Source organism: Meleagris gallopavo, chromosome 29 (assembly GCF_000146605.3).
Source record: "Meleagris gallopavo isolate NT-WF06-2002-E0010 breed Aviagen turkey brand Nicholas breeding stock chromosome 29, Turkey_5.1, whole genome shotgun sequence".
Classification (NCBI taxonomy): Eukaryota; Metazoa; Chordata; class Aves; order Galliformes; family Phasianidae; genus Meleagris; species Meleagris gallopavo.
Genome location: NC_015039.2, coordinates 4168419 through 4195051, shown reverse-complemented (window position 1 = coordinate 4195051; position 26633 = coordinate 4168419). Strand labels below are relative to the sequence as shown.

At 45.1% G+C, this 26633-nt stretch overlaps 3 protein-coding genes across 4 annotated transcripts; all 3 read left to right on the top strand.

The window, feature by feature from the left end:
- The first annotated feature begins 5424 nt into the window (after positions 1-5424).
- Positions 5425-9449, top strand: LOC100542253 (keratin, type I cytoskeletal 20). The gene is made up of 8 exons (XM_003213108.4): positions 5425-5902; positions 6127-6209; positions 6411-6567; positions 6736-6897; positions 6980-7105; positions 7258-7478; positions 8404-8444; positions 9104-9449. The coding sequence occupies exons 1-8, from the start codon at positions 5480-5482 to the stop codon at positions 9199-9201; spliced, it is 1311 nt and encodes a 436-aa protein (XP_003213156.1). The 5' UTR covers positions 5425-5479; the 3' UTR covers positions 9202-9449.
- A 96-nt stretch (positions 9450-9545) lies between these two features.
- On the top strand, positions 9546-15468 carry LOC100542101 (keratin, type I cytoskeletal 12-like). The gene is made up of 8 exons (XM_010724702.3): positions 9546-11280; positions 11858-11940; positions 12163-12319; positions 13281-13442; positions 13536-13661; positions 13952-14169; positions 14440-14522; positions 14822-15468. Exons 1-8 carry the CDS (start codon positions 10669-10671, stop codon positions 14917-14919), a joined length of 1539 nt encoding a protein of 512 aa, XP_010723004.1. The 5' UTR covers positions 9546-10668; the 3' UTR covers positions 14920-15468.
- Positions 15469-17919: 2451 nt separating this feature from the next.
- Positions 17920-26627, top strand: KRT222 (keratin 222). Of its 2 annotated transcripts, none has more exons than XM_031557073.1 (6): positions 17920-18140; positions 19600-19728; positions 19987-20207; positions 21184-21257; positions 21369-21474; positions 22744-26627. In XM_031557073.1, the coding sequence occupies exons 2-6, from the start codon at positions 19624-19626 to the stop codon at positions 22955-22957; spliced, it is 720 nt and encodes a 239-aa protein (XP_031412933.1). In that variant the 5' UTR covers positions 17920-18140; positions 19600-19623; the 3' UTR covers positions 22958-26627. The 2 variants fall into 2 exon arrangements, with proteins under 2 accessions (XP_031412933.1, XP_031412934.1); XM_031557074.1 differs by lacking the exon at positions 17920-18140 and adding an exon at positions 18167-18915.
- Positions 26628-26633: the final 6 nt, after the last annotated feature.

Below are 26633 nucleotides of genomic sequence, written 5' to 3'. Positions count from 1 at the left end.
GAGGCATCGGGGCCTGTTTTACTGCACACCGCTTCCTCAGAACTCCTGCATCACTACAATTCTGTTTCTTTTCAAGCTGTGTTTTGAAGGTATTTTTATTTGTAGAACTATACTGAAATGACCTTTTTGAGCCGTACACCTAAGGGTTGGCATAAAGGAGCTGCTCCCAGGAGCATCACATTGAACACAACCTCCAATTCCTCACATTTGAGCTCTGGACTGTCCTTATGATAGAAACCTATAGAAACAGTGATGAAGGACCAGACGTGACCTGGTGGTGGGACAGGAGCACTGCTGCTGCTTCCAGACACGTTAAATTGCCTTTTGAGTGTCTGAATATACATCAGAAGCTTAAAGGCATCAAATCACAACATCGGCTGTGGCAAAGACACTTTCAATAACTATCTAGACCGCAGGGGTAAACCTTCTTTGCTTTGCAACATCCTCAGGACAAGCCAAAGGGATTTAATTTGATAGGCTGTCATTAAGCTCTAATGAAAGCAGTGAATATGAGGAATACAATTTAATTAGAGAAAACATAATTAATTTAGAGGAATAATTATTTGAAGCAGACGGGGAAAAGAAGAGGAAAGAAACAAGCTGACAAGTAGCTGACAAACCGTGCAGGACTTCTATGGAACAAAATGTGAAACCTTCAGAGAAAAGTCCGAGCTCCAGCTGAGACCTGCAATGCCCGGATCACACAGACAAGAAACTGCAGCATCAAAGGCTTAAAACAAATAAACAGGAAGGAACTCTTAGCAGTGCAACTACAGAGCAGGGAGCTGAAGTGTTGTAAGAGCCCGGCCAAAAACAGGAATGTTAAAGTTATCAGTGCTGGAAAATCACCACCACCACGTCTGTCCTTCCTTCCTACTGAGGCACAGAGCAGCGTGAAGCTGTCAGTGCTTCATTATCCTGCCACAGAGCAGCTTCAAAGCTCGCACTGAGACATTTTCTGAGCGGTATGTTCCACTGGAATTACACAGCTACTATGTAAAAACACAACAGAATCAAACAAAGCACACAAATAATAGAAAATATATGTATATTTAACGTCTAGAGTTTACTTCTCTCTGAAGATTAAGGTATTTGAGCAGCAGCAATGAAGAAAGGGGCATTAGGTGAATGGATAATGAACTGTCTGTCATTACAGGAGGTTCAGACACAGAAAGTACTCAGAACTGCTTAACAAGCTCACTGCCACAAACACCACTGAGCTCTTTGTAACTACAGCTTGTGGCTGTGAAGATAAATGCTGCTTTACACATCTGGCCACAAGAATTATGCAAACATTTTTTCTTCTGGATATGGGAACAGAAAAGTGGGTAATACGTGACATTTTGTTCTGTAATTGTCACGAAGCACCTTCAGGTTCCAGCACCGGCTCGCTGGTTGCAGCAAGCAGTAGAGACTCGCACAGGCAGCTCCTCTCAGAAGGCCTCTGGTGGCCCCTAGTGACACACAGCTCCATCTGCACGACAGTCCTGCATCAAGGTGAGACTGAGATTCAGCACAGCAGCCGGCCCTGGTAGCTGTGCCTCCCCTGGGACTGCCAAGGTCAGAGAGCCAACAGGAGCTGGGACTGCGTGCGGAACTGCTTGTGCTGGGCGCTGCCAGGACCCCAAGGACTGCTGTTTCATAAGAGCGAGGGAAAAATTCTACATGGACGTCATTGCGTGCAGTGCAGTGTTTGTACCTATCTGTTACAGTGTGCTATCAGTGTGCATTTATTTGCACAGGGCCATGGAAACTGTATTTGCTCCCTGAACGATACACACATGTCGGGAGGAGGTCCTGCACAGTCCGTGATCCTGTGGGCCCTTCCAGCTCAGGGTGTTCTGGCACCCCGCTGCTCTGTATCACAGCTTCCCGTGGCTACTGAGCCGTCCCAGCTTTCTGCTAGCTTTAAGCTGTTTCATAGGACTGCTTACAAACCTCATTTCCACACGCACAGACGTTCAGCAAACAGTGCTACTGCTTGCTCTCACACCAAGGGGAATATTCTGCAGTTTGCTGATCGTCTCCTCCGCTGCCCCTCAGTTCTCAAGGTTCCCACAAGGGAAGAATTCCTACTGGCGGTCTCTTAGATGACATTAAAGCTGACACTTGCGATACTTTCAAGGGGGGAAAAAAAAGAGTGCTCATTTGTGTGGCCTGGAGCTGTTTTCCTTGGCACTGACTTTGGTTCTATTCGAGGACAGTGGTGAAGACAGGACAGGCAGCTCCCAGCTCGGCAGTCAGTGGCTGGGGAAGGATGCATCCAACATGCTGTCCTACTCACCACTGCAAATCTGCAGCACTTCCTCGAGTATTGTACAATTTAACATCATGTTTAAATCTGCCTCCAATCAAAAACTCACTGCAGAAAACAATAAGGTGGAGTGCTTTGACTAGTAGAACATTTTCACTGGACAAAAGCTAGAAAGGAGAGGGAAATGAGGAAAAAAAGACATTGGTGAGGCAGCCACTGTAAGATCTTGCACTGCAGATGTTCAGGGATTAAGGAAGGCAGTTAATTAGTGACCTCATCTGTCCCTCTTCTCCTCTGATTTGGTTGCAGTGCTTTTGTAGCTCAGACAAGCACCCCTCATTTGTCCTGAGAAAAACCCTCTGTTCTCACAGAAGTCAGCAGGGACAAGAGCCAGAGAGCTCCATCCTTTCTGCCTTCCGTGAACCCAGCCGGGCTGCTCCCACTTAGTGGCTCTCAGATAAAAGAGACCAACACGGAACAGGTCCCGTGCCAGGTGAAAGGAGGAGCTTTTCCTGCAGACTGCAGGGTTGTTGTGCCCTGGGAAATCCTGCTTCCCAAATCGAATGCAGTGAGCCTGGATCACAGTTTGCACAACACAAAATATCTCTGTTTACTGTTTGCATTCTGGGGTGCAGCACTGACAAATGGTGCAAACACTGTTTGCTTTCAGGGTGGAGAACTGTCCTAGGGATCCTTTTTCACTTTTTCTGCTTTCAATCTGCTTTCAGAAGCTGCCATTCCTCGTCCCCACACAGCAGCACAGCGCCCTGAACGCCCGCCCTGCTGCTCTCTTGGTTCTAAACCAGTCCTGTGGCACAAACGAGGCCACGTCTTCTCCCAGGGAGGCTATGAAGAGAAGGGGGGAATTTTTCAAACACAGCAGGATGGATTTTGGCTGGAATACAGCTGAAATACTGAACTCAGAACTCCTCTTCCTTGAATGTACTTCGTACAGCGGAAGCCTTTTCACAGCTGCACTGTAAAAGACATCATGGAACCAAATTCTTATGACACAAAACCCGAACTGAACCCAACCACGGGGGACTAATAAACTGGATTTCACCATTAAAGCGGATCAGCACTAAAGCCTGAACTAAAAAAACCTTTTTAGCTAAACCTTTGATTCAGGCAAAAGGAAAGCCTGTGCTCCAGCCGCAGGCTGCTCAAACCCGGAGCCAAAGCTGGGTGTGTCTTTTTCCTGGAACTCTCCTGCCTGGTTACCTCGGGCTGGTTAGTGACTAACACTAAATGGCATGCGCGCGTTATCAGAACCTTGTATGGGTTATCTTCATAGCCTGGTGTCCGTCACAAAGGTGACAGTCCTCCAGGAAATCAAACAACTTGCTGGCGTTGCTATGAACAGTTATTGTGACTATAAACCTTCAGACTGACATCTGCATACAATCTGGCAAAGCAGGATGTCTACTAAAAACAGGTCGTCGGAGGATACTGTAAGAGATCCAGGCAGTGAAACACACGGCCAGAAGATGTAACTGTAGCAGGATCTTTGCTGTGCTCTTCTCATGGTTTTAAAGATGCAAACTCTGCCCTAATAATGGAAATGATTCCTATTCAGTGCAGATAGAACAGACCCGCCCTGAATGTCTATAGCAACAGGCCAATTGACCTGGCTAGTGTACTTTGACTGGACCTGCCATAAATGTTTTTCAGACACTTATGGTTTTCAGCTACACCCAAAGCTTAAGGTCCAACAACAGTTCAGACAGCTGAATGTACACTTTGCATCTTCATGAAAAGGAGCTCTGCCCTGAACGCTGCTCATTTTGCTTTGGAAGATGCTTATTTCCGGAACAGCTGAACTCTGCCTTGCTCCAGCACCAGTCAGCAGACTATTGATAGCACTGTAACTTAACAGAGCAGAACTGGTCCCATAGAATCCCACACTCAGTTCTCAGAACCTGAGATGCTTCCAAGATACAGCGCAGTGCCCCGCAGCTCAGCCTGTCGCCAATTTCCGTGTCCCCAGATTGAAGACCAGTATGTACGGCAGCTCTTTTTCACTAAAATGAACAATACATGTTAACTGTTCTACCTGACTAGCTATACATTATTAATGCACTGAAGTACACTAAATCAATGCCCCAAGGAACTGCACCTGCTTTGTCCTGCTGCACACCTGCTGCCTGCCTTCGTGCAGCACTACTAACTCCCTCAGCTATCAGCTTCTTCACTCACTTTCCACCGTATCTCAGCGTTTCACGTCTCAGAAGTACATATATTGCAGCTGGAGGAACTACTCAAAACACAGCTGCTTGGGTTTCTTTGTGTGCTGAGCAGAGGCAGCTGATTTGCTGTCAGTGGCAGAGCAGCCAGCAGTGGAACGGGCCAGAGGGCACAAGGTGCGGAGCGCATTGCCAGGGCTCTGCTCTGCTTTCCCTTCAGCCACGCGGGAGGCCTTGGAACTATGGAGCACCCAGCTGTGCTGGAAGCTTGATCTCAGCACTATCTGTGGACATCAGCATCTCACATGTAAAACAAAGTGAGCAATCAAGGTGGTTCCAATATCCTCATGGCTTTGCCTACTCACAAAGCAATACACTTTCTGACTCATTTCAACTGAACTGCAGCCCAGCTCAACTTCTAAGGGCTTTCTACCACCGAACAGCATACATTCAATGCAAGCAAACTATGCCAGAAATTTTCACACCAAGGTTACTGTTTTGTGCCCACTATAGAACGAATTAAGGCAGTAGCTACAAATGCCATATTTCTAATCATTTTGAGACTTTTCTACACCATCCTCAGGCCCAGGCGATGGCTCACACAACAGCAATGTGCACTTGATTGAGATATAAATATTTAAAGTCTCCTGTCACACACAGCCAACTCATTTTAATTTCATAACCCGCACACGGGGTTTGTTTGACAATGGCTGTATAGAGATAGGCTGCTATAAATGATTCAGCATCTCGTTTGTGTTTTATCTTTTATTCAAAATAAAAACGAAGAAAACCAAATTTCCTGAGGAGCTTTTTCACAGGCAGATGAAGAGATTAAAAACCCTTTGCACTACAGAGTGCGGGGACAATGTCCTGCAGGTTGTTTGCACTGACACCAATTACAGTATGCGTCAGGAGAGGTGGGGTTTACAACCACCGCGCTTCCTCCTGCAAAGACAATATAAAGGTTTGCAGAACGCACACCGCACTTCGCTCCAGCTGCTCGCAGTCGTAGAGCCAGCCGCCCGGTCGCAGCAGAAGCTCGATGTCATTCTCCGCGCAGAGCTTCCAGCTGGGTACCACTGCCCGCCTGCAGGGCACGGCGCCCGGCAGCAGCGCCCTGTCCGTCAGGAACGCGGCCGTGCAGCGCATCCAGGCGCCCAGCGTCTATGGCGGGGCGGGCGGTTATGGCACCCGCGTCTCCAGCAGCTCCGTCCGCAGGCAGAGCACCGGCGGTGCCTTCTACTCCAACATTTCCGATAACGACCTGCTGCTCTCCGGCAATGAGAAATCAACCATGCAAAATCTAAACGACCGTTTGGCCGCCTATCTGGAGAGGGTGCGCTCTCTGGAGAAAGCGAACTCCCTGCTTGAAAAGCAGATCAGGGAGTGGCATGAGAAGAATACAGGAGGCATAAGGAGTGACTACAGCTCATACTTTCAAACAATCGAGGATCTCCAAAGCAAGGTAAGGTCTCATACAGCCGTCCACAAAAACATGAACTGCAAGATAATAACCTACCGTGGAAAAGCTGCTGTTTCAAGTTGGAACTGTCTCACCTGGGAACAGGAAATGCTTAATGCTGGCCGGATACAAATTAGTGACAGACTTTCTAATGTTTAAGACTCACTCAGTGTCCTTTGTGAGTTCTACTACCACTGCTTCATCCCTCTCCAACCATTCCTTTTTAGATCAGTGCTGCACAGATGGAAAATGCAAAGCTTGTCCTGCAGATTGACAACGCCAAGCTGGCCGCTGATGATTTCAGACTGAAGTAAGTTCCGTGCATTGCCTGCACTCCTTCATGTTCCAGTTATTCAGGATAACATCTAGTTATTAGTATCAAAGCTGAGAAGTAAACCACAAAGCTCAGTGAAAATAAATATTCTAGGACTCGGGCTGTAGAAGTTATTGATTTGATATTTCTGTCAAGCGGCTGCACTTCAAGGATGACAAAAGAAGCCTTGTTTTACAGGTTTGAAAACGAGCTCTTGCTCAGGCAAAGCGTTGAGAGTGACATCAATGGGCTGCTGAGAGTCCTTGACGACCTGGCTTTAACTAAATCAGATTTGGAGTCACAGATTGAAAACGTGAATGAAGAAATAGTTTTTCTTAAGAAGAACCATGAGGAGGTGAGAGCAGCAAAACTGTCGTATGTTTGTTTGTTTGTTTGTTTGTTTTTTGTCAGGGACATCTAAGAATTAAGAGTTAGCTCCGTTTCTGTAATTTTGAACTTCCACCCAATATTTAGGCCTGAAAGTTCACTTTAGCTGATGCTAATGCAGCGCTCGATGTTGCAGGAGGTTGACAGACTGCGCAAACAAGTGGGCGGCTCGGTTAACGTAGAGGTGGATGCTGCTCCAGGTACTGATCTTTCAAGTATTATGGAAAACATGAGACGGCAGTATGAAGAAATGGCAGAAAAGAACCGCCAGGAAGCCAAAGAACGATTTGAAAAGCAAGTAAGGTCAATTGCTTGAACGTCAGCAAGAGCCTCCGTCATGTTTGGTCACAGCTTACAGTCCCTCCATTTTCGTATTTCAGACAGAAGCGCTGAACCAGGAAGTAGCAATCAATGTGGAACAGCTGCAAGAACAAAGGAGAGAGGTCACAGATCGGAGACAGATCTGCCAGAGCCTGGAGCTGGAATTACAGACCAATCTGAACATGGTGGGTAATAAACAGCTCTAGAAAGAGGGCCCGTGCTTAGAAGACGGTTATAGAGATAAATACAGAAACTGAGACATTTTTCAGAATGTAATTTTAAGGACAAAATGTATCCCCTTGAACGATAAATCTCTGTTCTTTTTCACCCATTGTAGAAGAAGTCTTTGGAAGACACTCTGGCTGAAACTGAAGCCCGTTACAGTTTTCAGTTGGCTCAAATACAGGAAACAATTGCCAGGTTAGAGAACCAGCTGAGGCAACTGCGGGCCGACATGGAGGCGCAGAACACGGAGTACAGCATCCTGCTGGACATCAAGACTCGCCTGGAGATGGAGATCGCCACGTACCGACGTCTGCTGGAAGGAGAGGACATCGGGTGAGGAGAGGGGCTCCGGCAGCCTCGCACCGCTGACAGCAGCGCAAATGCTCTCTAAATTCTCAGACAGTAACAGTGGTAAAATCTGTCTTTTGGCAACTGGTTTTTGAAGGAAAAAGTCTGTTGCCCGCTGCCCGGCTGTCAGCTGTAGGCTCCAAGCAGGCTGCAGTCTGTGCTCCTTCAGAAGCTGCTGCAGTGTTCAGATCAGGCCGTGCCAACCTCTGCACGGTACACGCTGTTACTCTTGCTGAGCTGAGCAGCCTGATAGCCGCCCACACCCATGAATAAAAGTGATGCGGTTTTAGATCAACTTTTCCATAACTATAGTGACAGAAACCCAGGGCACAGTTCTTTAAACTGCTTTAGGCGGCACGAGTACCTGCCCACATTAGAGCAAGGCACTCAGTGAGCACACACTGACCTCCTCTTGCAGTCTGTGGCAAGTTTTGGAGCCTGCGCAGGATTCTGTTCTGCTGTACTTCTGCCACCAGCAGCTGAGCTACTTAAATACGTAGGAGGTGCAAATGAGCTGACACTTATTGTCTGGATAGTCCAGCATCCCTTGCTCTGCAGTGCACAGAGGTTTGTGAAAGAGCACAGAGCAGCACAAGCAGAGAGCAGTGCTTCCCCCGAAGGTCTCCTGTGCAGCAGTTCTGCCTCAGGAACCAGGCTGGGCAAATCCTCGGGAGCTGAAGTTGTAAGAGTGCAGAAAGCAGCCTGCAGGTTAATTTCACCTTTAGCTAATGCTTAGTGAAATGTACTTTAGTACTGAAAACTCATCTAAACACATGACATGGGTTTAGCTAACATCTTGATGAAAGGAAATTTACGTGTTTTGATTAAAGGTGCAGAAAAGACACCAGGTTGTTTCTTCGCTATGTCAAGCACAGTTTACTTACGTTTCTTCTGTTTACAATCTGAACAGGTTTGTCCAAGAGGAGGTGCTTACAAATGATCTTGAAAAAGGTACGTTGCACAAGCCACGTATTTTTGACGGCTTCTTGTTTAAATGTTATGGACTTAAGCAGCCTGATTTTTAAAAGTGCAGTTTCAGAGCAAATAAACAACCAGTGAACTCTTAAAACAAGAAAGCAATCAACTGTATGAATAGGGAACCTGCAGGGATTATACAAGCCCTGCTTTATGTATGTAACCTAGGTGCCAAAGGTAAAACCACAGACTTCTGAAAGGGCTCAGATAAGAGGCAAGGTTATGGAATTCCTTTCTGAAGGTTTTCAGAGGCACCTGCTTCTCTCCACTGACCGCACAGGGAGATCAGGCTCCTAAATGAAGTGCACACACTTTAACAGCAAAAAAATCTCTGTCTGTGTAAGCAAGTTCCTAGTTTTCAGGTTTGCAAATGTTGCTAATCTGAAGCAAAAACATAATGATGAACAGTTATTTAACGCAATGCCCAGAATAGTACTATGGGTAACACACAGAATATTAGAAGGAAGATAAACCATGTCCTGTATCTCCCAAAAGTTTACTTCCTAGTAACTGTGCACTGAAAAGATGCTTTTGCCTATTTTCTCATTAGTGAAATTGCTGCCAGTACTGTAGTAATATTCTTCTGTCAATTCCCACTCCATTTTTATTAATTTACTGTTCAATTCCATTACCAGAATCGAGTAAAATTAAGAAGATCAAGACAATTGTCGAAGAGGTGGTTGATGGCAAAGTCGTGTCCTCTCAGGTTAAGGAGATTGAGGAGAAGATGTGAGCAGCGCTGGCGGAGGGGAGAGCACCAAAATGTCACCATTACATTTCATAAAGAAACCAAAGCAAGGGTTGAAAAATGCCAAATTCTCAAATCTCAGACAATTTAGTTTTTCATCTTTGTATGTGTGTGTTTTTATTAATAAAATCATTTTTGCCTTACACAGCAGAACATCTAGAGTAGATCTATATTCGAAAAAGCATTAGAATGTTGATTCGGTGCATCTATTCTGAATGTGAAATATCACTGCAGTGCATGGGAGACTCACTTCAATAAACGTGATTTTCAAATAAGAAGAAACATCAATTTTCATTTCGTAATAAATTAAAATGCAAAACTGAAGAAGCCTTCTCATTAATTGTCATCCTTTGGGAATTTCTGTACTGCCAAAGACATCTGATAACCAGTAATACAACCCGCCCGTCAGATCTGAACTGAAGGGTACCACGTCTGTCAGGCCCTCCTCGGTCACTGCTGCACAAACCTGCTGAGCCTTCCAGCCCAAGGAGTCGGCGCTTCCTCCTGACATAAACACGCAGCTCTTCCTTTTGAAATCTCACCTGTCCGCTGCATTATTTACTCTTCATAAACAGCTGCCAAGGGAAATAATTCTTTGCTTTCTTATCCTGAGTCACTGATATCAGGCTATCAATTCATTTCTACGCATTTCTACGCTTCACTTAAAATTCTGATCTGCTGCTCTTAATACAGTTTGCCACCCCCCACCCACCCCAAAACCACACCTGTGCTCCTGGGCGTACATTAATTAAAGAGGAGTACATTTCGGTTGACAAATCCAGTCATATAATTAACCCAGGACAAAGGAAAATCCATTTTTTGTCTTTCAAAAATAACTTAGAAATAAAACTATATTGATTTTGAAGAGCTTCCAGCTCAAAGCTTCTAACCTTCTGCCTTTGATCTTCTTGCTAATTTCTTATTTAACACCCAGGGAACACCGATCTGCCAGAGGTTTGTACCAGAAAAGTACTGTGAACAGAAACACATTTTTGACACGCATGCTGGGAAGTATCAGATGAAAGGGATCGTTCTAGTTACCTGAGCATAATTCTATAAAAATAGCCCCAAACCAAGAAAGCAATGAGTATGTAATGACAAAAAAATTATTTAAGATGGATTTAAATGTGAAATTTACGCTCTATTGCACATGGCAAAACATTATCGTGATGTCTTAGCTCTACTCCACCCATTTCTCCTTGCACAGCAAACACCTGCAGGGTGCCAGATTTCCGCTCCCGTGGGCAATTTAGATTTGCACGCATCATTTAGTTTGGTCTGGATTTACTAAACTGCTTTTCTCCTCCCTAAATTTGAAAGAGAGGGAGAGAAAGAATTCCGGCTTTGTTCGGGGGCGGGGTTAGGGTTAGGGTGCTGCACACCACGACCCCTACATAAAGGGACCGCGGTGCCCCGGCCTGCCCTGCTCCGCGCCCGGCTCCGCGCAGCACCATGGCCCTCTCTGTGCGCAGCAGCGCGGGACCCCGGCAGTTCTCCTCTCGGAGCGGCCTTGGCGGGGGATCTCTGAGGATGTCCGGCGGCAGCACTGGAGGCGGCTTTGGCGGCGGCCTCGGGTTTGGCGCTGGATCCGCCGCAGGGTTCGGTGCTGCTTCTGTGCTGGGCTCCGGCTTCGGCGGGGGCTTCGGGAGCAGCGCAGGCAGCGGCTTTGGCGGAGGCTTCGTTAGCGGCTCAGGAGGCGGCTATGGAAGCGGCTCAGGCAGTGGCTTTGGTGGAGGTTTAGGAAGCGGCTTTGGGAGCGGTTCAGGCGTCGTTTTTGGAGGCGGCTTTGGCAGCGGCGCAGCTGCTGGTTTTGGAGGTGGATTTGGCGTCGGTGGTGGTGGGGATGGCGGCCTTCTTTCTGGTTCTAAAAAAGAAACGATGCAGAACCTCAATGACCGCCTGGCCGCTTATCTGGACAAAGTGCGATCCCTGGAGGACGCCAATACGGAGCTGGAACGAAAAATCCGAGAGTGGTATGAGAAAAATGGGCCTGGAGCTGCTGTTCCGGGATCTGGGAACGACTACAGTAAATATTACCCAATAATTGAAGATCTTCGAAACAAGGTAGCAAAGCTATGTACTTAATGCATCTCTGCGTTTGTAATTTATTGCATCACATTTGGAGAAAAATAACAAATTCCTTTCAGAAACCAAGAGCAAACATACATGATGGATGCCTGCAATCATCCTGCACTGCAATCATGTGTAGAATTTTTCGTGTATGATTAATTGCAGTTCTGCAGCTCTGTCACACAATGCTGTGAAGTGACTTGGTTTAATTTGAATAAGGAAGGAAGCAGTAGAGTCCAGCTGTGCAAACTCTTGTTCAAATGTTCACATTTTAGAAAGTTTCGTATTTTTAAAATCACAAATTCAATTCATAAATTAGACAGACTTCCTGGCAAATCCTTCAGAGATTATGAACTATAGAAGGCAAACTAGCATTCTTCCACTAAGTGAAACAAGACAACTTGCAGACGCTGGAAATCTGTCCTAAATACGTTCATAGTTATTTATGCAGAGGTCTAAGAAGCTACTTTTATTACAGTCACATTTAGAATAAGAGCTGTGCAAGAAGCTATGCTGAGCTGCAAAGCCACTGGGCTGTAAAATCATTCTCCGGTCTGTTTTTGTGTTCCAGATCATCAATGCGACTATCGACAATGCAAGAATCATTCTGCAGATTGATAATGCCAGACTGGCTGCTGATGACTTCAGACTGAAGTAAGTATCACTCAATACCACAAAACCTCTCCCTGGTACTCGAGGGGAAATGTGCTTAGTACTAGCAAATCTCTTTCATTGAAGAATATGTTAACAGAAATACTAATACTATGAGAATTTGGTGCATTAAGATTTCATAGCAAAAGCTGTACAAGTAGAGTAACAGTGCGCATTTGACCCCATTATCCACATTAAAGGCATATTTAATGACTTATTTTTCAGATATGAGAATGAAGTGGCCCTTCGCCAAAGTGTGGAGGCTGATATCAACGGTCTGCGCAGAGTTCTGGATGAGCTGACCTTGACAAGAGCCGATTTGGAGATGCAGATTGAAAGCCTGAATGAAGAACTGGCTTATCTCAAGAAGAATCACGAAGAGGTATATGTTTTTTCTTTATATATTCATAAAATGGCAGATGGAAGCGCGAAACATCCAATTATTCCCTTATTTATGCAGTGGCAGATCCTTGGTTTCATGTCATTATTTCATTTGCTCGCTGTTCTTTTCTGAGCTTGCTAAGGAGATCGGCACTGAACCACGTGCTCTGCTGATGCAGCATTCCCCATTGCCTCGCTTTGGCTGTGCAGTGTTTCCAGGGATGCACAAAGTTTCCCCACACGTGCTCAGAGCCCTTGGGACGCCGGCCCAGAAAGCTGCTCTTCTCTCAGCTCCTGCCTTACCACAACCCAACCTTTCCCTTTCTCCTCTCGCCAAACCAACTCAGAAGCTCAGGTTCTGTTCTTTAATCTGGCTACACAATACCACCACAGCACTTACTGTGTTGCAGAAGATGCCTCCTGCTGCCATCCCAACACAATATTCTTCTTGTCACCTTGTTGATGAATGGAGATTTTTAAGTAATACGAAAATATGTAAAAAATTTGAAAGTAAAGATTTATAACATAAGCAGATTTTTAAATAAAATAAATATCTGCACTTATTTCAGCCAGAGGGGGATTAGACAGTTCCCTTACAGTGAAAGCTACAAAAATGTGCCAATTAAAACCAGAAAGGAAATGGGAGCCAACTCAGATGCTTACTGCAGTCTTTTCAAGTATCATCTGTACTGATGGTGTAGAGCTGCGGGTTAAAGAATGACTTTACCATAATAGCTTCAAAGTGAATCAGAAAGTTAAGTATCAAATCCGTGAGACAAATGGAAATGACAGGCAAGATCTGTGCTCATATTTCTACATTTTATATTCTTCAAAGAGACAGGACGTAGTCAGGAAGGGTTCTCGTGGAAAAAGAATTTGTATCACACACATTTCTTTGCATACATTGCTGGTTCAGGTGTTTTGCCTTTTATTAAGATAATTTTTACTTCAAATCTTTCCAGGAGCTCCAGGGTCTCCAGAGCAGCGCAGTTGGTCAAGTCAGCGTTGAAATGGATGCAGCCCCAGGAATTGACCTCACCAAGCTTCTGAATGACATGAGGGGGCAGTACGAAGTCATTGCTGAGCAAAACCGTAAAGAGGCTGAAGCGTGGTTCAATGAAAAAGTAACAACCTCACCGATGGAAAATTCGGCCCAACGCGTGTAAACGTAAGTGCCCAGAACAGAGAAATTACACTCTTCCTCCTTGCTATTTCAGAGTGGGGAGCTGAAAAGGGAGATCTCCACCAACACCGAGCAGCTTCAGTCAGGAAAAAGCGAGATCACTGATCTGAAACGGACTCTTCAGAACTTGGAAATTGAGCTACAGTCTCAGCTTGCCATGGTATGTGGAAAGGAAACTGCTAATTAGACAGAGAACCTTCTCCAACCTGCCAGCTCTTTTTAGATCTTATACTTTTCTACAGGATCAAAGGTTTGCATGTAATTTCCTATTAAATCGTGCATTCTTTTAGTCATTAAAGGGATTGCAAGTAGCATGTTATAAAGCAGGTGAACTTTCATGCCCACATTCAGTGAAGTAGCAAAAGCTAATGAACAAACCAGGATTTCAAGAAAAAACAAACACCTCTGAACAATGAGGCTACACTTACTGCCAGTATCTTTCCTACACAGAAAAAATCCCTTGAAGACACGTTAGCAGAAACAGAAGGAGGTTACTGCGCTCAGCTTTCACAAATGCAGCTTCAGATTGGGAACCTGGAGGCTCAGCTGCTGCAGGTCAGGGCTGACATGGAGCGCCAGAGCGCCGAGTATCAGCAGCTTCTCGACATCAAGTCTCGCCTGGAAATGGAGATCGAAACCTACCGCCGCCTGCTGGACGGCGAGTTTGTGTAAGGAAAAAGAGTCCATACAAAATCTTCTTTGTTTTATTTTCAGTAACAATATCCTCTCCAGGAAAAGAGTTATAAACAAGTGCCGCGCTCACCAAAAGACAAGTAAGGCAGATGGACAGATCCTGAATAATTGGCTCCTCTTACAGACGTCACGAATTCTACGCAGTATTTAATTAATCTTTGAATGCCAAGATGAAGAAGAAATAACACAAACTCTCCTGAACGTGACGAGCACTGCAGCACTGCATGTCTCTGCTTCATTTTTAGGGGTGGCGGGCAGGGAGTTGTATTTGAAAGCTCATCCTTGACGGGGCCGAAGTCACAAACGCAGTCACTGGATTCTTCTCAGGGTAAGCAGAACTCAGTCAAATAAAGCTTTGCTATAATAGCCCTTGAACATTAAAATTCAGGTAATATTGATGTGTGCTGTTTTACATAACCAGCATAACTACCAGGTATAGAACTATTACGTACTTTTTCAGAATTATTTCCAAAGTTTTAAAGTAAAATAATGCATGCCATTCTGCTTAATTACATCTCAATTGTGCAGAACAAGTAACTAATTTCCAAGGAAAAGGGACGCAGCTGTCCTTGTAAGGTATGGTAACAACCGGATCAATATTTGCTTTGTGTCCTTTGTGATGCTCAGATCCCACCAAAACCAGAAAGATCAAGACGATCGTTGAGGAAGTGGTGGATGGAAAAGTTGTTGCATCGCACGTGAAGGAAGTTGAAGAGAAGATATAGGGCACAACCTGAGATCACAAAGGATCCATTCTTTCCATGTTTCTTTCCAAGCAGGAGTATAAATAAGTTTGTTCTTTTGAGTGAAGTAAAAAAAAATAGATTGGCTTTTTCTAAGATTCTTTGATAGAAGCAGAACATACTTTTTCATTCTTAGCAGCCGTGCAATACATTTCCACTTCAGTCCATTGGTATTACCCGCATTATTTTCATGGTGTTCTTTAAGACTATCATCAATTCTCTGTTCAGTTACTAGAAATATTGTGCACACATTCAATCAAATATGCTTTCCTATATTTCTGAGCGAATAGAATTAATAGATAATACATTTTTGCTGTTTTAACCAAGTTTTCCAAATTTCTTGACTAATAAAAGAGGACTCAGCAAGCTTTAAGATATTAATCTCCTTTCATTCTTTGCGTCACCACTGAGTAACTCCTGGGCCATTTATTCCACTGTTGGGTATTTTGCTTTACCATATATCATATTCGCAGTATTGTGCTCCCCACATAGAGGCATTAATCCAATGTTAGAACATGAAAATAATAATAATAATAATAAAAAGTGTTTAAACTTGGGATTAAAGGAATAGCGGATACAAAAAAATAAATAAATAAAAAAAGCTATCAATTTACCGCCATGTAGAGGACAAAGTTCCTGCCAACAGTGCAGAGGCTGCCGCGGTAGGGAAGAAGGGCGACGCTGGTTTGGAAGCGCGCCGCATGGCGGAGAGGTGTGCAGAGCGCCACCTGGTGGGAGCGCCGCTTTCCATTTTGAAACCGACCTCGGACTCCTGCTAATCACATCCAGGGATGAACTATTCAAAACAATCTGTCGTTCAGAACAAAATTAAGAACCAGTATACAATCCCCCTACAGCCTACACCTCCATATTTGTGCATGAGTCAAAATGTTGGCCATTTTTGTGTGATTCACAGATAAGAGAACACACTGCGACCTCTTGTAAGTATTCCATTGTGTCGCCAGAACACGAATGTTCTGCACATTGTCACGTCTCTTCAACATTTGACCCAAACTCAAATTCTAACGGCAGCACAGATTTTATGCTGTTTCACACTCTGCAAACCCAACTATGAGCACTGCTTCAGCTTCCTGCCTGGAACAAGCAAAAGCCAGGGTAATAAAAACAATCAAAGAATGAAATCAGTGCAGCAAAACCACAATGTCTGAAAGCCAAGCAGCTACATAAAAGTCACCGTGATACATGCCACAAAAAATTAATTAGAAGATTGTTATATACATGTCAGTATGAAGAGGTAAAAATTGGGAACACGTGATAGATAGCATCTCCATTTTGAAGAGAAAAATACGTTTCTTTCACATTCCTCTTCCAAAGATTACGTATTTTCCATACAACCGTACATGAAGAAATATGAAATAATACATCGTGTCAAGGAATGCAGCTGTGATTGCTGTGAATCATTGGGAATTCAGAAATTTTTAGATCTCAGACATTTTTGTACTATTGCAGATTTTTACCGAGTAATCACGCCTTTACCGACATGCATATTAATCCTGAATTTAATATTATGATCTAAAAGATAAAGTAGAATCACTTAAGATTACTAGAAGCCTCCATTTATGGCCTGTCTTGTCACCAAAGGAGTCTGCAGCCACAGTAACATCAGCACAGAATCCAAAGAATTGACAACTGGTCGACTACAAAAATCCAACATCTGCAATAAAATATGAGAACTGAAAGTTGCTAGGATCCAAAATGACACAAAACCTAGTGAAAATAGGGCAGCTTTAACCCACCTTAGAGTTGCAGCAACGTCATAGCCAGATGTTCCCCTTACACTTGGAAAAAGGGAAGGAAAAACAAAGCACTGTTGCTCATTTATTTTTCTAAAGTTTTCAGAAATGCGATCAACATTTCAGCTCTTGACACTTTTTGATGCGTAACATTTGGTTTGTTGGGAGCACGTCCAACTCCCCTGCAGACCTCTGCACTGCACCGCAAACCGAAACATTTCTGAGCAACAGGCAGCCCTGACTGCCTGGTGGAAGCAGAAGACATTCTGAGCCCCAGGGAACTGCAGGGCAGCTGCAAAGGACTGCTACTGTGATGAAAAACTAAAAAACAAAAGGAAATTATCCATTATTTGCTTGGAGACATGGGTTCTCCCTTTCTTGTTTATACTCTCCTAAGCTAAAAAAATCTTATGTTTGTTTCATGGACGTGGATCAATGAAAAAACTGACAATATTTGTTTTTAGAACTAAGTAGAAGTAGAATGTTTAAGACAGCTGCAGAAAAGGCAGTGGACAACAAAACATTCTCGTTCCTGCCCGGGTCAGCTGGAGAACAACCAGCTCAGAAAAATGAAAGCACTACATGGGATCCTTTCACATGTGCCAGCAGACAGAGTCAGGAACAAGGAAGCCTTATGCGCACAAGGAGACTTTGAAGTGGAACAAAGCTTTGACTTCTTCAAAGGAGCATCTTGTAGGATTACTGCCTTTTTCCCCTCGTTTTACTGACGTATGCTGGAGTCTAAAATGCTTTGCTTTGTGGGTTCGTTTTCTTAGCGAAATCAGAATTTTTACTAAATATCCCATACTGCACATTACTGAAAAAACTTCAAGTTAAGGGAAGTTCTTACCATACACGACCACCGAGGCTGTAACTGTTCAGGCCAGGAAACAGAATGTTTTGCAGAAAGCAGGACAGACTGCCTTTACTTTCCACCCTCCATGCAGCAATGGGGAAAGCGAGCCTCGTATCTCCTAACCTCACACACTTTGAGCTTATAAAAAACCCTAACTTAAAGCGTAACAGAAACATAAGACGTTGTACGCATTCACTGCCACACATAAGCTGGGCATCGTGACTTCAGCCGCTGCCGAAGCACCAGATGTCGGCTCAGCAGACACCTGCGGGACGGACGTCGGCCCCACGGCGCGCCCGGACCCGGAGCTCTGCGGCTTTAAGAGCCGCCGCTGCTCTGCCTCCTCCCGCCGCAGGCTCTGCAGAGCCCCCCACCCCCAGCGAGGCCGGGCACCAAAGGGGAGCATGGGAGGGGGGTGGAAGCGGCCCGGCTGCTCGGGGGCAGCGGGGCAAAGTATGAAACGCCCGGCACCAGAAATCAGGTAAGGAGCGCCGTGTCAGCGAGGACCCAGGCGATGGCTTGATGCGGACAGACGCCTTCCAGAGGAAGGAGGCAGCCCGTGGCCGTGCAGCTCCTCCCTCAGCCTCTATGAGGTACGGTGTTTCCTTTTCCATGCAGCATATTACGGGGGACGGGATTTTGGTTGTACTGCAGTAAGATTTGGACTGGAGGATGAAGAAAAGGTTTTGTTTACGGCGTGAAATGCAGGTCATGGGGAGCCGTGCAGCCCCTGCTCTGCACGCACGGCGCTCTGCTGCCTGCACGGCCGTCCGAGCTGCACCGCGGCAGCCCCGCGCCTCGCCGTTACCCCGCAGCTCGTGAGAACCGAAGGCGATGTAAAGGAGCCATTTGTCTGCAGAAAGCCTTACAGCTTTTAGCACCTATATTAAAGAAACCCGTGCCTTTTCAGGGCCTCTTTCCTAATGCTCGCTGTAAAACTGCCGTACTTCCCAGCAATGTAATTTGTTCTTCCATACAGATTCGTTACATGTTATCAACGTGCAGTGCTGCTGGGTTAGATTTATATACGAAACATCTCTAAAACCTAAAAACCTTGAAACAAAACAGCAAACCAAGTTACTGACATCAAATGCCAGGAGACTCAATCTGCAAATCAGACATGCTGCAGAAGAGGGACTGCAGGCATTCTGAGCTCTGTTGAAGCACTGCTCACAGTGCGGCTGCAGTGCTGCTGGAGCCCCATTCCAGGCCAGGCCCGCAGCTGAGCGTGGCACAAAGCAGCCCAGAAGAACCACGACAGCTGCGTGACAGCAACTCTGCAGGGAGGAGCGGGGAGCACTGAGTGCTTACAGAGCAGCCAACTGCAGGGTTTTCACCAAAATGATGGTGTGATGATCGTTACAGAAGGTTAGAGTACTATGGGCTGGGGGCAAACCTTGCTTTATTTGCTATGTAACACCTGACCTTAAGGAGTTTATTTCCATCATGAGCTCTGCAGATGAACTGTCACATTTCACATGGCTGTCAGCACACACTCAGCACGCCAACTTTTCCTTCCCATTCTATGCAAATCTTGATTAACCTGTTCTTAAAGGACAAGAAGTTGCAGACTTGGACAGAGATGCTATTCAGGCGTGCATGGAGGTGCTTCCCTCAAATAGCAATCTGCTCAGACAAGAACATAATGACAGCTGTTACCAACTGTAACATATTCATGCATCCCTTTCTATAAAGCTGTTCTTAGAAACAAATTTAAAAAATACATTACAGCTAAAGATCATTTCCACTGCAGTTCCCCTGCCTGCACGAAGCCAAGCCTGTGTGCCCAGGGGTTGGATGTGGGCTAAACGCAACCATTTGGTTTGTACTGGAATTCCTCTACAAGAAATGTTGGGGCTGCAGGCAGCCAACTTCTCCCCATGCACAGCAGGATAAGGACTGCATTACACAGTACATACAATGTTAACTCGTCACTGTTAGCTCTAACAAATCTAGGGGAATCTAAAAAAACATCCTAGTAAGAGATCTTTGTCTGTTTTGTTTACTTTTATATAAATATTTTTATGTTATCTGTTTCTTTATCCCCTGCAGCAAGAAGCAGCTCCAGTTAAAAGAATGGACAAAGATGCAGAAGCCTTGCAGGCAGCCAGAGCAGAACTGAGCGAGGCCCGGCGGCAGTGGCACCACATGCAGAGCGAGATTGAGTCCCTGCACGCTGTGGTAAGCACCACAGAACAGCAGCCAGCCCTGGGGAAAACAGCACAGGGCTGAGTGCTTTTATGCTCTCTTAAATGATTACAGGTTTTACTGGAAAATATCTCAGCCTTAAAAAAGTCTCTTACCTTAAAAACTGTACTCTTGTTCTTAGGTAATATTCTTAGAGGACTCGATGTAAAAACGCAGTCTGACTGTTAATGAAAAGTATGTAAGCATCTTCACAGACACTTTTCAAATCTTAAAAGGAGTTAAATTCAACAGGAAAAGGGTTTGGAGCGCTCGCTGCGTGCCACAGAGCAGCAGTACCACGTGCAGCTGCAGAACTTAGAGGCGGAGATTGAATGCTTGGAGAAAGACCTGCAGGAAGTGAGGAGAGGCATCGAGAAACAGCTGCGAGAGCACGAAATCCTCCTGAACACGAGGATGAAACTGGAGGAGGAGATAGCAACGTACCGCAGCCTGCTGGAGCAAGAAGAGAACAGGTACCTGCTGACTGAAGCACCCACATTATCTTCCTCTTCAGAACTCCCCAGTGAAATAACCGTCCGAATTGTAAATACAAGAACCGATCAGTAAAAAAATGACATGATAAAATCCTTACAAGCGTTTTCATTGTACTCAGCTTTACCAATTCCACACTTTATGGATGTCAGACTTCTCTACAGCACACTGCAGGTAATAGCAAGCTGCCTGCGCCCTCACTGGAGGCACTGCTTCAGTGCAGGTCTGTGTGGCATGAGCTGCTTGCCAACACGAGACAAGTCCACACGTGTGACGTGCTGGGAGAGGAGCTCCCATGGGATCACATGGATCCCTTTGCACGAGGCTCAGATCACTCAGCACAACCTGAAACAAGTGTCAGTCGCACATCTGGGGCTCTGCACGTCTCACAATGTCTGATAGTGACAATTAGCTGCTCGTTGTGTCTGCCCTCCCCAGCACACTGAACACCAGCACTTTCAAATGCAGATCTGCGAGAGGCAGCTACAGCTGTGTCAGCAACAGGATAAGGAAATGCAGAGCATCACTTCCACTGGTACCCAAACAAAACAGGGCTCAGAAGGTTTTCAGCAGATCACCGCCTCCCTCAGCCACTCCCTCAGATGATGCAGGGCCTTCGCCCAGCAACCTCACACATTTGAATAGGATTCCACGCGAGGGAGTCAGATTTGGTGCTTCTAACTGTGAAAATTCACTCAACACGGTATTAATAAATATCTGTACCCGGCACACAACCAACACACTGCAACCTGTTTAAAATACTGACAAAATTAAACAGATATTTTCAGCAACTTTCTTCAGTTTTACGTTCAGAACAAGAAATCCTAATGGTTACTACAGTCAAACAGAACTTCTCATACTCCTCCTGTTTTTAAATTGCCCACAGCTTGTAAAACAAGTGATGGATTAAAGTAACTCAGTACTATGAGGTGCTGGTGAAGCTGTTTATTTTTGCAGGTACCGCTGCTCCACACCCGAGCAGAAGGGCAGGAAGCCCAACCTCACCTCGGCCGCCCTCCCGCTGCCTGCAGGTGGGTGCTCTCACTGCTCCCTGGGCTCGCGGCCTCCACAGGGCTTCAGAGCTGGGCTCTGTGCCACCACCAACATCTACCTGCACGGCACATTTGCATTGTCTTTTCTAGATGGTGTAAAGAAGCACGAAACTGAGAAGATGGAGTTGATGACAAAACAAGCAGTCCTAGAAGGAAATATTATGAAGCAAAGTGCTGAAGCTCAAGGCATTATAAAGTAAGATAAGCATAAATTTAAGAAAATATTTAACTGTGAACCTTGGGTGTTACGATTCGTTCTCTGATTTTTCCTTTCTTTAGCATCCACACAGCTAGGAAGCTCCAGAGTAGCACTGATAGTTCAAGTTATATTGAATGTGTGTTTTAACAACAAATTAAAGATCTTTTTATTAGCATTAACTTCCTGAGCTAGCAATATCATGATGCTGCTTCTAATTGCAATTTCAAGAATGAAACTATTAATAATACATTTAGTTAAAGCGGAAAGTAAAAGAGCCCATGCCATTCTGCAAAGTCCCTCTGGGGCGTTTTGATGCATGCACATAAATTCAGGCCCGGCTGCTCCGACTTGTATTGGGAAACCCCTCTATTTTGCTGAGTACTACAGAGAGAAGGAGAGCCTGGCTGCTCAGGGGCATCTGAGGGTTGGAATGTTTTATTCATCTTTATTGACTTTGCTGGTGTTGCATCGCCTCTTTTTCTTTTTTCTGCCACTCTTCAGGTTTGCTGTAGGCTGGCATTGAACAAAACATTTGGAATAAACTGTGCTGTTCCACACGTTGCTAATACTTAGCTGTAATCAGTTGTTGAAAACGTGGGAATCTGATTAAAAAGTGATGCCACCTTAGGGGCTGCCATACACAGCCCTCACTTGAAGCTCATGTGTGAGCTTTGCTCATTTCACACTGACTGTCAGATCTGCAAGGCTCCAGAGTCAGACTTTCAGATTCTAATCCTGGAATGGAATTGGAGGGTTAGATGAACAGGATTTTGGTGCCTAAATATTATTTACATCATTTGGGTTTTTAATTATCCATATTTTACCTTATTTTTTTCTTTTACATTAATTGTAGATTTAGGTTCTGAGCTGCGAACTCACAATGTTCTATAGTTCTGTAGCTCAAATTTCAAAAATTTGAAAAACTACCTTTTTCTGTTCCATGCTCTGAAAGCTTTGTGGCACAGCTCACTCATACAGACTCCTGACTCACTGCAGGCTGAATTCTAACCTTTCTCCTTGGAAACAAACTATCTCTGTTCAGAGCAATGGTTTTGTATCCAAGTCCAGTTGAAAGCGTACAAACAAAACCACACCGAAATGTCACCTTGACTTGGCTTTCCAGAAGGAAGCTGTTAAAAATTTAAAACATAAATAAATAAATAAAGAAGAACTCTGGTTACTCAGTAAAACATTTTAAAAGCAGTCCTGAAGTTACGCCTTACACAGTGCCTAAAGGATCGAAACACATTTGCTTTATTGTTTCAGGACAGAAAAAGTGGACGAAGTCATCAAGCAGTGGGAAGGCTCTTTCTTCAAGGACAACCCGCGCTTAAGGAAGAAATCGGTTTCGCTGCGCTTTGACCTGCACCTGGCAGCGGCCGAGGAAGGACGCAAACCCAGCCAGCAGAAAGCCCTGCCAGCCATCGAGGTCAGGCTGGTGATGAGGCGCTCGTGCAGCATTCCCTCCATCAAACCGTAGCGCTCAGCACAGCAGGCCAGGACCTCCTGCCGCTGCTACGGAACCGCAGCTGCACACAGCAGGACGTACGTGTCTCCTCAGCACCAGGGAGAAGAGCAGGAGTCAGATCCCGGGCAGCCTGACTGCTACCACTTTTATACTCTGGGTACAGACCATAATTCTCTCATTACTGTTGTTTTGTAGTACTTCTCCAAACCTTAAAAGAATTAAACTGTAACTTTATACTTCGGCAAGAGAACTCTGGGAGTGAGAACCACGTATTTCCTTCTCTTCTTCAATACTGCATATGCATATTGGCTGATGAACCCTTGCAATGGTTTCTATCATAATTGTCATACTTGATATATATTTTAAAACACTTTCTAATAGGAAAAAAAAAAGTGACATGCAACAATGCTTTTAAAACACATAAGGTAAGAAGCAACAATTTTCTTTTAAAAGTGAATAGTATTTTTAAGTATTTTTAGGCAGCAACTGAGCAAAAATGTCTCTCCCCTATAACCATAGACACATTTCTCAGCAGTGCCATTACAAACAAACAACACTGAGCTGGATGGTTCTGCTGCTTTTGAAGCAGGGATTCCCACTGAAAATCAGTCACTCTCTTAGCTGTCCATGTGCATCTGCAAAACGACTCCCAGCCATACTGAGAATCATATCCTCTAACTGTTTAATTTAAGGAGTCAAGCATCCATTTTTAATACCGATATTTAATTCATTTTGTGAGTAGTTGCAATGTGAATTTAAATACCTTCAACAGATTCCTCTTCTGACAAATGCTGTAGGTAAAACAGGCCCCTGATCCAGCACACAGCAGACCTGAGCTGCCAGGTCACAGGCACTATGGCTTCAGTGGGACGGAGAAAATAAGGGCTGCGTGTGCTGAGTCAGACCCTGCCACGCACATTTAGTGCCCCTGGAGGCACCACGTAGAGCGATGGGCACATACAAAGTAGAGCTGGCGGTCCTGCATCTGTACACGGACAGAAACCAGGAACGGAACCCCAACGTGCTTTGTGAGACCATGGGACAAACTTCAAACAAACAGAAACAGAGTAAGGACGTTTGTTTACAAGGACTTAAAGAGGTGACTCTTAAAATCAGAAACTCCTGCTGGGATCACTGGAACTATGGGAGCTCAAAACGAGAGAACACAGACACAATCTGCGGGATCCAAAGCAGCAGGAAAGAATTGACTGCAGCTCCAGTGAGTGCCATATGACTTAAGGCATGTGTTACAGGATTGGTACCACAAAGTCCCCCACCGTTCAGTTATGCTTCTGTCTTTTATCAACAGCAAGAACGCAGTGTTTACATCGCCTACGGTTCTCTATCTACTGTATAAAGCTGGCTAATTATCATTAACCCTAAAACTGATCTGGTGGTGTTAATACCTGAGTAGTTGGCATCCTGAATGTAACAGCCTCTCCTGGCATTTTCACTATGCAGCTTTTTTTTGTGCTATACTCTGTATTTTACAATACTTGAATTTAAACTAAGTTTTAATTGCTTTAAGGCACTTTAAACAGGGATACAAACTTACCAAAGTAAATAGCAGTACAACAATAAAAATAATAAAATGGAGTTTGCCCATGCTGCTTTGTGAGCTTCAGTGTGTCTGTCTTGAGAGGGTCTGGGTGGCAGAGAACACAAACTAAAGCTGTAGGTAAGAAAATCTGCAGCACTGCAGCCGAGCACTTTGCAAAGCTCTCTGCAGTATAACTCCAACTCCCCGAGGACCTCTACCAACACGTGGAAGGTGTGTGCTCCTACTAGAATATCTGCTGCTAATTCCAGCCAACCTGACGAGATCTCTGCACGAGTGCCATCCCAGGAGTAGACGATGGCATCTGGCTTACAAAGCGATGATCTAAAAGATAAGCTGGCTGGCGAAGGTAAAGAGCAAGTAAACATGTAACAGAAACTTTGTTGAACACATAACACCTTACAGCTCCTCTCACACAGGCAGAGCTTGCACAGGCACATCGCCGTTACCATATACACGGAAGGCCCCTGCAGCTCCACAGTAACCAAAAATGGATAACCTTACTCACAGACACATTTTTTCTTTGGCCAGTGAGCACCCGGCTCATTCTTGCACCCCCAGTACTCAGTAATTGCGGTTTCTCTTCCTCAGCCTAACTCCAAATGTCCTCCCTTGTGACACAAACCTCAGCAGCAACAGAACAGAGCACAGACCTGGCCTTAATCTTGCAGTACTATCTAAACATTATTTTAGAATATTGATATTATTCTGCATCTACATTAGTCACTCTCATTTGGGAAGCTTAAACAAACCAGAAAAAATGTTGCCCTTAATTGTGCACATTACATCATTCACACACCTGACCTCGCTGTTTCTGAAGCCATCTCAGTACAGCAGCAGCACAAACACATCCTGAGCTATCCTGCAGTGAGAGCTGTATTCCATCCACACGGCTGTAACACTCAGCTCAACAGCTCCTAAAACACACAGCTTCTGAATGAAGTTGGAAACCAGCCGTACTAACTCTGCTGTACTGTTTTATGACCATGAAACCTGAGGCTAAAAGAAAAAAACACTGCAGCACACAGCAATAGCTGGGTTTGTTACCGCAGCCCTGCAGGCAGCCCACCCTTCTCTGTTCAAAGGGCTTCTTCTCCATATGGGACTGCCTGACACAGGATTCCTCAGCCATATCAAGAACTGCTGCTACTCTCAAACTGATTCAAATATGCACACTGGTTTTTACTGCATTTTCTCCCCCTACTCCCATAAGTGAGTATCTTTTAAGTTACCTACAAAATTGCTCTGTTCAAATTTGAAGAGCTCTGTTTGCTCATAAACTACCCAAACCTCCACAGGTGTCAGTGTGAACCACAGGAAGGTGTGCATGGGCACAAGAAGAGCTCACAGCAACATCACACCTGAGCACACATCAGTACCAGGCTGATTTCAAACCGACAGCGCTGCGGATGGACCTCACTGCTGGGCTGAGCACCACAGCTCCTTACATGCAAACACCTGATAGAAAAATTAGCTTCCTTGTCTCTAATGAATATATGTCCTCGTTATAAACCTTACAAAACTGTTGCTAATTAAACCAGTTGGATAAGAAGCCAAACATTTGGCTCATCTCTTCATGTGTCCATGTAAGCATGCTTATTTAAGAACAAAAACAAAACAGGCCAGGCTGCAGGCACCAAGAAGGACTGCAGCACCTCGGCATTACAGCCAGTTTGTTCTTCTCTCCTTCTATCATCTTTCGGGGTTACATAGGCATCGTTTATTTGTGTTTAAAAAACCCTATTTCTGGTGTCTTTCCAAGGGCAATCACAGTTTGCTTCTCCTCGCGCACCAGGCCCACCACAGCCATCCACTACAGGCACAAGGATCTTTATTTTTCAGCCACAGGACAGTTTTCCAGTCCCCAATCTTTATTTCACCTGCAGCCTCTCTCACTGACAGCTCCGCAGTGTAACCGATCCCTGCGGCGCACACGGTGCCGCGCCTCCGCCTCGGGGAGCTTTGCAGCACCGCCGTCATTCGGCCCTTCTGCTGCCCGGCCTGACTTCACGCCTCGCACAGCCGCCATTCTGTCACCACGTCGGGCAGAGCTTTTCTAGGCGGCCGACAGTTCCCCGAACAGCCCGGGCAGCTCCGCAGCCCTTATTTCGCCCCGTTATGGGTTTTTTT